Source organism: Saimiri boliviensis, chromosome 3 (genome assembly GCF_048565385.1).
Source record: "Saimiri boliviensis isolate mSaiBol1 chromosome 3, mSaiBol1.pri, whole genome shotgun sequence".
NCBI lineage: Eukaryota > Metazoa > Chordata > Mammalia > Primates > Cebidae > Saimiri > Saimiri boliviensis.
In genome coordinates, this window is record NC_133451.1 from 125,919,160 (window position 1) to 125,931,869 (window position 12,710).

Sequence of the window (12,710 nt, forward strand, 5' to 3'; positions counted from 1 at the left end):
CTCAATAGGAATGTATGAGAATTTCCATTTCTCCTTTTTTCCCCAACACTTACTATTGTCTGTCTTTTTTATTATAGCCATCCTAATGAGTATAAAAGTAGTATTTTATCATGATATTGATTTTGATTTCTCTATTAACTGATGGTGATCTTTTCCTGTGTTTACTAGCTATCCATATATCTTCTTTCAAGAAATGTTTATTTAACATTTTATTATTAAATTGTCATTTTTTTTGTATTCTACATACAAGTCCCTTATTAGATACAAGATTTACAAATATTTTCTTTTAGTTTATGGGTTGTCTTTTCACTTTATTAATGGTATCCTTTAAAACATTCATGTATTCAACCAATGTTGTAGTCAAAATATGTAGAAGAAAATTTTGTCTGTACTGAACATATACAGACTCCTTTTTTGTTACCATTATTCCCTAAAAAATATGGTATAACAACTATTTACATAGCATTTACATTGTGTCAGGAACTATAAGTAATCTAGATATGAGTTAGAATATATTGGAGGATGTTCGTAGGTTATATGCAAATACTAAACCATTTCACATCAGGGACCTGAGCATCCACGGATTTTGGTATTTTTCAGGAGGTCCTGGAACCAATCTCCCACAGACACCTGGAGATGACTATATGTGAATTGTAAGGCTATAAATTTTCATCAAAGCGTAGCTTTCCCTATATCACTTATTTGATACAGGAAATATACTGTTTTAAATTTATTGTTTGGGTCCAAACAGTTTTGTACTTCCATCAAGATCTTTTTGACCCATCTTAGAAGGATATTTCTTAGCTTTCAAACTTTGAAGAATGTTTTTAGTTGTCATTTTACTGTTGATTTTATTCTTTTGAAATTTGTTACAATTGCTTTGTGCAACAAAATATGATAATTTTAGTAAATTTTTGATGTGTATTTGAATATGCATTTTGCAGTTATTAGGTACAGTGTTTTATATAAATCAATTAGCTAAAATTTGGTAATCAGGTTTTTGATATTGTGTGTGTTTATTGATATTTTTGTTTGCTTGTTCGCTTAGTTATAGATAAGTGTTAGTATTTGCCATTGTGATTGTAGGTTTTTCTTTTTAATTTTGTCATTTTTTTATTTTGAAGCTATGCATTAGTTGCATAAAATTTTATTGATATATTCTTTTGTGTATTGACTGTTTTATCATTATAAAATATTCTTCATTAATAGTTTATTTCCTTAAAGTCTACCTTGATATAGTTTGGCTGCATGAAGTCACTTTCTGCATCAAGTTTGTGTTTAATAAGTATTTTCATGTTGTTAACACATTTTTATCTGTCATTATATTTAAGATGTATCTCTTATATGCAGCTTATAAACAGATGTACCTTTTAAATTTGCACTAAAAATATTTGCCTTTGATTTGAGTTTGAGTTTATATAATGACTTTTGATATTGGTGTTTAAGTCTACTATCTTACTATTTTTCTTTTTTGTATTGCAATTGCTTTTTTGTTCTCATTATTTCAGTTTAAACATAGCTTTGACGTTTTCTGCTTGTGGAACTATAGACAAGTAAGAGTCACAGTGTTTAAATAAGCTTCGCCAAGTCTATTAGCACTGAATCTAGAATTCAGTCTTTCTGGCTCATAATGCTTCCCTTAATTGTGATTTATAAAAATGGTATGCTTGATTCTGAATCTACCAGTAGCTAGTGGCATGTCATTATTTATGTTAGACACTTTCTTATGATTATAAAAAATGATAATTGCCTTATATTTATAGCATTTTTAGTTTTCAAAAAATGCGTTTCTATTTCTCTGTAATATATAAAGAGAAATTATTAAAATTCACACTAGAATAGCTTCTATTTCAACTTGATCATTTAAAATTAGACCTCCTCAAATTTTTCTCCAGTTACTCTGTAGGGCTTCCAGGGGGCTAACTCACATGAGATCAGGAATAATTCTTCTGTTGTAGTCTTGTCATCAAACACACTCAGTGCTCTTTGCTGCAAATGGTGCACTTGGTATCACGGTTTACTGGGAGTCACACTTACCTCTGCTGATGACTCCAGTTTCTATTACTCAGTTAGCTTTGGCCAGATGGACGCTTCTATTTCCTTATTTTGTCTACTTTATTCCAAAGAGAACTTTATTCCTCATAGCAGAGAGACTAGGAGGCATCTTTTTTTTTTTTTTTTTTTCAATTGTACTTCAGCTTCTGGTGTACATGTGTAGACCATGCAGGATTGTTGCATAGGTACACACATGGTGAAGTGGTTTGCTGCCTCCATTTTTTGTGAAAATTTTATAAGAAAAGGTATCTAAAAATATATATAAATAAGCATGATTTTAATACAAAATTATATTACCATATTTGTGACACACTTGTGGATTATTTAGGACAACAGTCCTCAACCTTTTAAATAAGGACCAGTTTGATAGAATATAATTTTTTCATGAACAAAGGCAGGGGATGGTTTCGGGGTAAAACTGTTCTACTTCAGATCATCAGGCATTAGATTCTCAAAAGGAGCACACACCCTAGATCCCTCATAAGCACTGTTTACAATAGGGTTCAGGCTCCTATGAGACTCTAATTCTACTGCTGTTCTGACAGGAGGTGGAGATCCAGTGATAATGCTGAGTCACATGCTACTCACCTCCTACTGTGCCTCCTGGTTCTCAACAGGCCAAGGACAAGTACTGGTCCGTGGCTCAGGGGTTGGCAACCCCTGATTGAGGATAATAATGTTTGTCTTAAATTATTTTTAGCATATGAATTAGGGTCGTTAAACAAGCAGAAATAATCACAATAATTAAAGATATAAAGTAGTGCATTGAGGTCCGATCTAACACTTAAAAATTAAGATTAGTCTACATTGACAATTTACATGAACCTTTGTGAATACCCTCCCTACCACATCCCACATCTTGCCAAGAAGTTGCCAGTTGTTTAACCATTATAATTCTCTCTGAAAGTTTTTTAGGTGAATGTATACTTTAACTTGCCAGATCAGAACAGAAAACAGACAAAACAAAATGAAACAAAACAAAAACCCTCAAAAAACCCAGTTATTGGCACATACAAATAAATATAAGTAAGATGTAAAATGTGTTTCTGTCTTGGCATTCCATTTTATTAAATTTGGAAAACTGTATGTCCTTTTGTTATATCTCTAAATAGTTAGCCAAAGTAGATTCATGAAAATTTAAGCATTAAATATATCAGAGAGTTCTCCCACTTCACAGACTTTCATCCTTTATGTGACTGAATATACGAAATGGATAGGATAAAGGCTTTCTTCTTTAACTTCCCAAATGAACTTTTTGGCCTCAGGTTTAAAAGATGACAAGTCATTAAATACAATTCAATATTTATTAAGTGCTTACAGTATGTCATAGATTATTAGGTGTAGGTCAATAAGGATGAAAATGCCTTTGGAAATTCACAGTATAAAAAGAGGAAAATACAAGAGTTCACTTTTCCTATGAAGAATCAAGATCCCTAGCCAAGACCCTCTTAAAAATCTACACTTTGAAGCTATCTCTGACTTTAAAACCACAGTAATGATTTATAAAATATATTTTAAAATGAAAATTAAATAGAGATAGCTATCAAGAAACCAAGATAAACTTTTCTTTGAGTGATACACAGAACAGAAATAAAAAGCAGAGAAAATGACTAAAACAATTCTGATCCAGGCTACTTAGATGCTACAGAGAGATGGAGACTAAAAAGAACTTCCTTAGGTTCTTCCCCAAGGACTGGAGAAGGCTGCCCCCCAGGGAAACAAGGCTGAAGTAAAGCTGGGTCATCTACTGCTAGGCTGATGACTCATAGGAAGTGACGAACCGTAAAAGCTTAGAGACCACAGAGACAGCCTCATGATCAGCTCTGAGCGAGTTCCTTGCAAGTTATTGACTGCAAGTTCTATGCTCTGTGGAGCAAAAACTCAAAAGAATTATGAAAGAGAAGGCTGAGGTTTAAGGAGCAGGGGTTCAATAAAGTCCACTACCAAACCACCCAGCAGAGAGAAGTGAGTACTGAAAAAGAAATATAAAAATAACCCTTAAAATGTGAAAATTCAATTTCCAAAACACGTAGATTCTTTAAAAAGGCAGCTTAAAAATCCCCACCAAGCAGAAGATGAATGAAAATGAAAATAAAAGAAGAATCTGAACAATATTTACTTTGGGTTTATCAAAGAGCCAAATGGGGGAAATGGAACTGGAAAGAACAAGAAATAGGGATGCCCAAGAAGCCAAAGTTACATATGTAAGAAAAAAATTTATTAAAGTTAAAACAATTCAATATGTTGGAAATGACAATTATGGTCAATATAATTAAAATTAAAAAGAAATCTCAATTGATAATATTAAAATTATATTGGACTAATGAAAGTGAGAATGCATAAATATGATGCTAATTCATTAACAAGAAATGAATAAGTTAGACAGAGTAAGATATAAAAAACATGAGAACAATTGTGAAATTTGGAGGATAAACTAATAGATTTCATAGCATTTTAGCTAATAAATGTTGACAAATGGCCAAGAAGAGAAAGACAATAGAAAAGTGACACTCAAAGTGGTAATGACACAGTTTACTAGAAGTGAAGAAAGAAATGTCGCTAGATGTGAAATTAGCATAATAAAATTAAGTCAGCTACCAAAGTAAAACTGCAGAGCATCATGAACAAAAAAAACCTTAAGGTGCTACCAGAAGTAGTAGACACTGTCTACAGAGGAAAGACAGTGGTATTTAATCAGACTTCTCATCAGCAACAAGAGTAAAATCTTCAGATTACTAAAGAAATATATAATTCTATAACTGACTGAATTATTAAAGATGGAGGGAAATGATGATTGTTTTAGAAATATAAAGGCAGTAACAGTATATCTATATATTCTCACTAATAGAAAAAAGCATAAAGTAATGGCTTAAGAAACTTTACAGTTTCAAACTTAGAATAGTGGCTTCAAATGCCTGTAATTCAAGTTAATGAATTTTACATTTTACGTTGTAACTGTTGTTTCAGTTTTGTCAAACCATATGCTTATTTTGTACAATGCATTCTGATGTTTTGTTTTAACCAAACATGTCATAGAGATATTTTTTTAAAGCAAACATTGCTTAATATAAATTTAAATGATGTTCCTGCATTCAATGACCAATTACGAAATGTGATTAGGTTGAGAACGGTGGCTCACACCTGTAATCTTGGCACTCTGGGGAGCTGAAGAGGGTGGATCACTTGAGGCCAGGAGTTCAAGACCAGCCTGGCCAAAATGGCAAAACCCTGTATTTACTAAAAATACAAAAATGAGCCAGCCTGTAATCCCAGCTACTCAGGAGGCTGAGACATGAGAATCGGTTAAACCTGGGAGCCACAGGTTGCAGTTGCAGTGAGCCAAGATTGTACCACCACACTCCAGCCCGGGTGACGAAGCAAGACTCTGTCCAAAAAAGAGAGAGAGAGAGAGAGAGAGAGAGAGAGAGAGAGAGAGAGAGAATATGATTTTAAAAAAGCTATTTTTAAACTAGTAATAAAAGCAAAGTATGCACAAAACAACAAAACATTAACATAGTTTGTGAAGGACATAAAAGATAATCAGAAAGGGGGAAAATGTTACTTTCATAATGCAAAAAGTCAATTTCCATACCTATGGAAATTTGTCCTAAAATATCTTTAAATATAATGCAATTCAGAATGCCAAAATATCTCAGTGTGGTGGCATACACCTGTAGTCCTAGCCACTTGGAAGGCTGAGGTGGGAGGATCTCTTGAGTCCAGGGTTTTGAGGCTGTAGTGAGCTATGATTGCACCACTGCAATCTAGCCTGGGTGACAGAGACCCTGTTTCTAAAAAATAAACAAAAAACAGCCAAAATAATTTTTTAATGAAACTTTATATGTTGATAGTAGAATTAACATAGAAGATCAAAATGTCAATAATGGCCAAGGCAATTTTGAAGAAATACAAATTTGCAGTCTCTCCTTGACAAAGGTTTTTATTATTAGCAATCTAAAGTAATTAACATGATATGATATTACCAATATAAAACAGTTAAATGGGGATGGGGCAGGACCTGCACTGCCTCAGGATGTAAAGTGTAACAAGGGGGTTGGGGTGGGCAACGTGGGCCTGTAAGGCCTGTGGGTGCCCATATACCCCAGCTCCCCCTGCAGCTGACTCTGCAGCAGTCCTCTCTGGCTGATGCGTATGGATTCAGGTTCTACGGAAGTCTACCTGTTCTCCAGTGCCCACCACCTCCTGGGTCCCCCAGCTCCCCCTGCAGCCAGCTCCACAGTGGTCCGCTCTGGTTCCAAACTGAAGGTTCTGTGTTCCGTGACCACAACAGACCGGGGTTACTGCAGTGACCAGCAGAACAGCCTTGGCGTTGTGGAGCCCAGAGCTACCCCTCGGCCGTACTTGGGGTTGGTCTTTTAGGAGCTACCCAGGATTGTGGCCACATTGATGGAAAATACGGTATCAAATTCTAATGGTTTTCCGTGGGGATTAGTAATATGGGCAGGTGTCATTGGATTTTTTGCTATTCCCCTTTTTTTGTGGAAGACTATCAGATCAGTTAGGAGTTGGCTTTACGTGGGAAGAGAGAAAAAGCTTGCTGTAGTGCTTTGTGAACTAATTGAAAAAAAATGCAAAGTGCTTGAAAAATCTAGGTGTGCTCAGAAAGTGTTTGGAGACTATGAAGTACAGTCATCTTTACAGGATAACAGCTTTGAGAAGGAGGCAGCAGAAGCACAGAGTTTGGAGGCAGCCTGTGAAAAGCTTAACAGGTCCATTTCTGAAATTAAGGATGAAATATTCTATCTAGAAAAAGAGTTAAAGGAAGAGAAATCTAAACATACTGGACAAGATAAGTTGATGGCGGAGAGTTCAAAAATGATACGGTCACTAGAAGATCATGTAGCATCCCTCAAATCACAAATGGCTGAAGCCAAAATGACCTTCAGGATATTTCAAATGAATGGAGAACAACTGAAGTTAGCAATAAAAGATACTTTGAATGAAAATTCTCAACTTCAGGGAATCCATAAACAGCTTTTGCAAGAAGCTGCAGTATGGAAAGAACAAGTGAGTGAACTTAATAAACAGAAAATATCATTTGAAGACTCCGAAGTGCACACAGAACAAGTTCTAATTGATAAAGATGATCACATCAAGACTCTGACTGAACGCTTGCTGAAGATTAAAGATTGGACTCCTATGCTCAGAGAAGACAGAACGGATGATCATAACTTGACATTGGAAATGAACAGTGAATTGGAAAATGGTGCCTACTTAGATGATACTCCAAAAGGAGCTTTGAAGAAACTGATTCATGCTAAGTTATATACTTTAAAAACTTTACGAGGAGAAAGAAACCAAATTTATATTCAGTTGTCCAAAATTAATGAAACACAGAAAGATCTTAGAGACCATGTTAAACATCTACAGTCTGAACAAGCATCTTTACAGTCAGAAAACACACATTTTGAAAGCGAGAATCAGAAGTTTCAACAGCAACTTAAAGTAATGACTGAATTATATAAAGAAACTTCAATGAGACTTTACAAAAAGTTAGAGAATGAAGAGGAGCTTTCTAACGTAGACAGAAAGCTCAACTATACCACTGACCAGCTGGAGAACTATAGAAAGCAAGTCAAAGATCTTGAAGAAAAGTTGGAAAGAATGATTCTTTCTTATCAAGGGCGGATGATTTTCTGTAAGAGAAAAGAACATGAAAATTGGTTGGCAGCTCAGACTGCTGAAGGAATCCTCAGTGATTTCAGGAAAGAAAATGCTCACAAGAGACAAAAATTAACTGAAATGGAGTTTAAATTCAAATTTTTACACAATGATCCTGCTGCACTTGATGTTCCAAATACAGGATTTGGCAGAGAGCATTACCCATATGTTACCAATATGAGAAGAGGGCCTCCTTGCCCCCCACCTCCTCCAGGAATCAGGTTGGGAGTTTCTCCACATGATTTTCCACCAAGAGATTTCCCAGGTCCACCATATGCTCCATTTGCAATGAGGAATGCCTATCCACCCAGGGCTTTTCCGCCTTACTTCCACCAAGACCTGGGTTTTTCCTTCCTACCCCTATACACTGAAGGGAGAAGTGAGATCCCTGCAGGGTGGATTCCATCGTCTAATGACCCTGCAACTGAACAAAAATAATTCAGATTGATATCCAGTTCCCTCAGAATTGATTCTGCCTTCAAATGAGCCTGGTACTGAACATCCGGCATGACAGCATAAAACCTGACTGCGTTTGACTCTCTTCCAAAGTAATTTAGACTGATTTTGAGTCCCCATCAGGGTTGACTCCACCTTCAAGTGAGCCTGCCACTGAACATCAGCACCACAGGAAGAAAGTCGATAATTTGCGTTATCCTCCAATGTAATTTTGACTGATCTTGAGTCCCCGTCAGGGTTGACTCTGCCTTGAAGTGATGCTGCCACTGAACATCCGGCACCACAGCAAGAAAGCTGATAGTATTTGTGTTCTCCTCCAAAGAGATTGGGACTAATATTGAGTCCCCATCACGGTTGACTCCGCATTTAAGTGAGCCTGCCACTGAACATCTGGCACCAGAGCAAGAAAGCTGAGAGATTTGTGTTCTCCAACATAATTTTGACTGATCTCTAGTCCCTCAAGGTTGACTCTGCCTTCAACTGAGCCTGCTACTGAACATCTGGGACCACAGCAAGAAAGCTGACAATATTGTGTTCTCCTCTAGAGTAGTTGTGACTGATCTCCAGTCCCCATCAAGGTTGACTCAGCCTTCAAGTGAGCCTGCTACTGAACATCCAGCACCACAGCAAGAAAGCTGACAGAATTTGTGTTCTCTGAGGTAGTTCTGACTGATCTCGAGTCCCTGTCAGGATTGAATCAGCCTTCAAGTGATCCTGCCACTGAGCATCTGGCACCACAGCAAGAAAGCTGACAGTACTTGTGTTCCCCTGCAAAGTAGTTGTGACTGATCTTGAGTCCCAGTTAGGGTTGATGCAGCCTTCAAGTGAGCCTGCCACTGAACATTGGCACCACAGCAAGAAAGCTGACAATATTTGTGCTCTCTTCCAATTTAGTTGTGACTGATTTACAGTCCCCATCAGGGTTGACTCTGGCTTCTGCTGAGCCTGCCAGTGAACATCCGGCACCACAACAAGAAAGCTGCCAATATTTGGGTTCTTCTATAAAATAATTTTGACTGTTCTCAAGTCCCCCCCATCAGGGTTGACTCCACCTTCAACTGAGTCTGCCAGGGAACATCCAGCACCACAGCAAGAAAGCTGACAATATTTGTGTTCTCCTCCAAAGCGGTTGGGACTAATATCAAGTCTCTATCAGGCTGACTCCATCCTCAAGTGAGCCTGTCAGTGAACGTTTGGCACCACAGCAAAAAACTTCACAGTACTTGATTCTCTTCCAAAGTAATTTAGACTGATCTCGAGTCCCCATCCGGGTTGACTCCACCTTCAAGTGAGTCTGCCACTGAACATTGACACAACAGGAAGAAAGCTGACAATTTGTGTTATCCTCTAATGTAATTTTAACTAATCTTGAGTCCCCGTCAGGGTTGACTCTGCCTTGAAGCGATCCTGCCACTGAACATCCAGCACCACAGCAAGAAAGCTGACAGTATTTGTGTTCTCCTCCAAAGAGGCTGGGACTAATATTGAGTCCCCATCAGGGTTGACTCCACCTTCAACTGAGCCTGCTACTGAACATCTGGGACCACAGCAAGAAAGCTGACAGTATTTGTGTTCTCCTGAAAAGTAGTTGTGACTGATCTCGAGTCCCAGTCAGGGTTGACGCAGCCTTCAAGTGATCCTGTCACTGACCATTGGCATCACAGCAAGAAAGCTGACACTATTTTTGTTCTCCTCTGAAATAGTTGTGACTGATCTTGAGTCCCCTTCACAGCTGACTCAAACTTCAAGTGAGCCTACCACTGAATATCTGGCACCACAGCAAGAAAGCTGACAATATTTGTGTTCTCCTCCAAAGTAGTTAGGAGTAATATGAAGTCACCATCAGGCTGACTCATCTTCAAGTGAGCCTGCCACTGAACACTTGACACCACAACAATAAAGCTGAAAGTATTGGAGTTCTCTTCCAAAGTAGTTGTGCCTGATCTTGAGTCCCATGAGGGTTGACTCAGCCTTCAAGTGAGCCTAACAGTAAGCAAACAGCACCACAGCAAGAAAGCTGACAGTATCTATGTTCTCCTCCATAGTACTTGTGACTGATCTCAAGTACCCATCATGGTTGACTCTGGCTTCTACTGAGCCTGCCACTGAACATCCAGCACCACAACAAGACAGTTGACAATATTTGTGTTTTTCTCCAACATGCTTGTGACTGATCTCAAGTCCCTATCAGGGTTGATTCCATCTTCAACTGAGACTGCTACTGAACACCTAGCACCACAGCAAAAAAAGCTGACAGTATTTGTGTTCTCCTCCAAAGTAATTCAGACTGATCTGTAATCCCTATGAGGGTTGACTCAGTCTTCAATGAACCTGCTACTGAACATCTGGGACCACAGCAAGAAAGCTGACAGTATTTATCTTCTCCTCTAAAGTAGTTGTGACTGATCTCGAGTCCCCGTCAGGGGTGACTCAGCCTTCAAGTGAGGCTGCCACTGAACATCCAGCACCACAGCAAGAAAGCTGACAGTATTTGTGTTCTCCTCCAAAATAGTGTGACTGATCTTGAGTCCCCATCACAGTCGACTCTGCCTTATACTGCTACTGAACCTCCAGAACCATAGCAAGAAAGCTCACAGTATTTGTGTTCTTCTCTCAAGCAATTTTGACTGATCTCAAGTCCCTATCAGGGTTGACTGTGCCTTCAAATGAGCCTGCTACTGACCGTCGGGAACCACAGCAAGAAACCTGACAATATTTGTGTAGTTATTTACTGTGGTTGTAGATAAATGTGATTGTAACTTTATGCCTAATTAAATAAATTTTTAGTTGATATAAGGACTTGTTTGGCATTAATAATTATAAAATCAGCTACTTTTTATATAAGAAAGTTAAATGATAAAGAACAGAGGGCTCAAAAGCAGATTTATGTATATATATAACCTGTATATAAATTGTTTTACATTGCGAATTTGGCATTACAAGTAAACTGAAAAATAATGAACAGCATTTCATGAATTATGCTAGAACAATTTATATGCAAAAAATGCAACAAAATGTTATCTCCAACTAAAACTCTATTCAAAAATAAATTTGAAGTATTTTGATAATGTATATATGATCAGCTTTTTAATATCAAAGAGTATATGATATTTTTATAAATTCAGGGTAAGAACAAATTTCACAAATTACGTACAAAAACAAATCAGGAAGTATACATTTAGCGTATTTCATCTCATGGTAATTGAAAACTGTTTGCAACAGAATCTATGAAGAAATTTAACAGACAAAACAAAACACTAGTGGTGTATAGTTCTAATCCTTAAAACCATCAAAGGATTACAACTGAAGCTTATAATGTACCACTACAGAGATGAAAATAAATATGTACAAGTTATGCTAGGAAACAGAAAAGAAAACATAATTATACTAAAGTATAGTCAATCTCGCCAACCATAAGGAAAATTTATAATGAAACAATGAAATTTTACACCCATAATTCGCCCAAAGTTTTGTGATGAGGAGAAACCAGACTTTCATGTACTATTGATGAAAATGACAATTTTATACAAGTACTCTGAAAAGCTATTTGTAATATTTAAAAACTTTGAAATGGTACAAATACTTTCACCCAGCAATGCACAGTTTAGAGAGAATAATGGTATATTGTGCAGTACTTTTTAAAAAGCCCTAGTGTACATCTATTTACATAGTTATCTTAAATACAATTTGATTAGAAATCATAGTATAACACAATAAAAGTGTTGTCAAATAATATTATGGTTTATGTGGTATTGAAAAGTATATAAAGAATACAACATACCGATTTTTAAAATAACATAGTAATACTTTTAAATTTTAACAATTTTTTGATAATTATATAATCAATTATGTTAGACATTTTCCTTAAATATAGAAGGCAACTGCCTGTATTAATTTTTGAAACTTTCTGTAAGCCTAAAGTTAGTTCAAAATTTAAAAATTAAGAACATTAAAAATTTTACATCATCAACATCTTGCTTTCTCTGGAGTGATAAAAGAGGAGAGAAAGAGAAATGGTATTGAGAGAACTATATATTTTCAACAATAGCTATAAGTTTATTCTTAAAAATGTGAAGCATAATATTAAGATTTGTCAAGTCATATTCTCTCTACTATTCTATCTAAAACATTTAATATTTAATAAAGTAAATATAAATAACTTTCAAGGTAATCACTTTTAAATATTAAAATAGACACCTTTAGTAAATTAATTGGTCAAATCTCATAGATATGCATGTTTGGAATTTAAATTGGATTAGCAACCATATTGAATTACATGAAAGTTGCTTCCTATCTTTCTTTTCTCTTATTTATACACATTGACCTTTGTTTAATCTCCAGCTTGATACTGTCAACAAATTACAATGAGATATAATTCCCATGTTTGTAATTAGGATTCAAACTTGTAAATGATAGCTTTATAGTATTTTTAGATTGCTTTTTCAAGACTCCTGGTAGCAATACTTCACTTTTAAGTTATAATTATATTTCACTGGAAATGTCTTTCTCTCTTCTTT

At 36.2% G+C, this 12,710-nt stretch overlaps 2 protein-coding genes across 10 annotated transcripts in view; both read left to right on the forward strand.

Annotated features, from left to right (window-relative positions):
* The window catches only part of MARCHF1 (membrane associated ring-CH-type finger 1), a 906,067-nt gene that overhangs the window by 579,638 nt on the left and 313,719 nt on the right, over window positions 1-12,710 (forward strand). The window lies entirely within an intron of this gene.
* LOC104650039 (melanoma inhibitory activity protein 2-like) lies at window positions 1,181-11,836 on the forward strand. Its single transcript, XM_074396765.1, has one exon. It carries the CDS (start codon window positions 6,463-6,465, stop codon window positions 8,173-8,175), a length of 1,713 nt encoding a protein of 570 aa, XP_074252866.1. The 5' UTR covers window positions 1,181-6,462; the 3' UTR covers window positions 8,176-11,836.

What these genes read in the sequence shown, in the direction of transcription:
- LOC104650039 (XM_074396765.1), top strand. Translation starts at nt 6,463, where the DNA reads ATGGAAAATACGGTATCAAATTCTAATGGTTTTCCGTGGGGATTAGTA.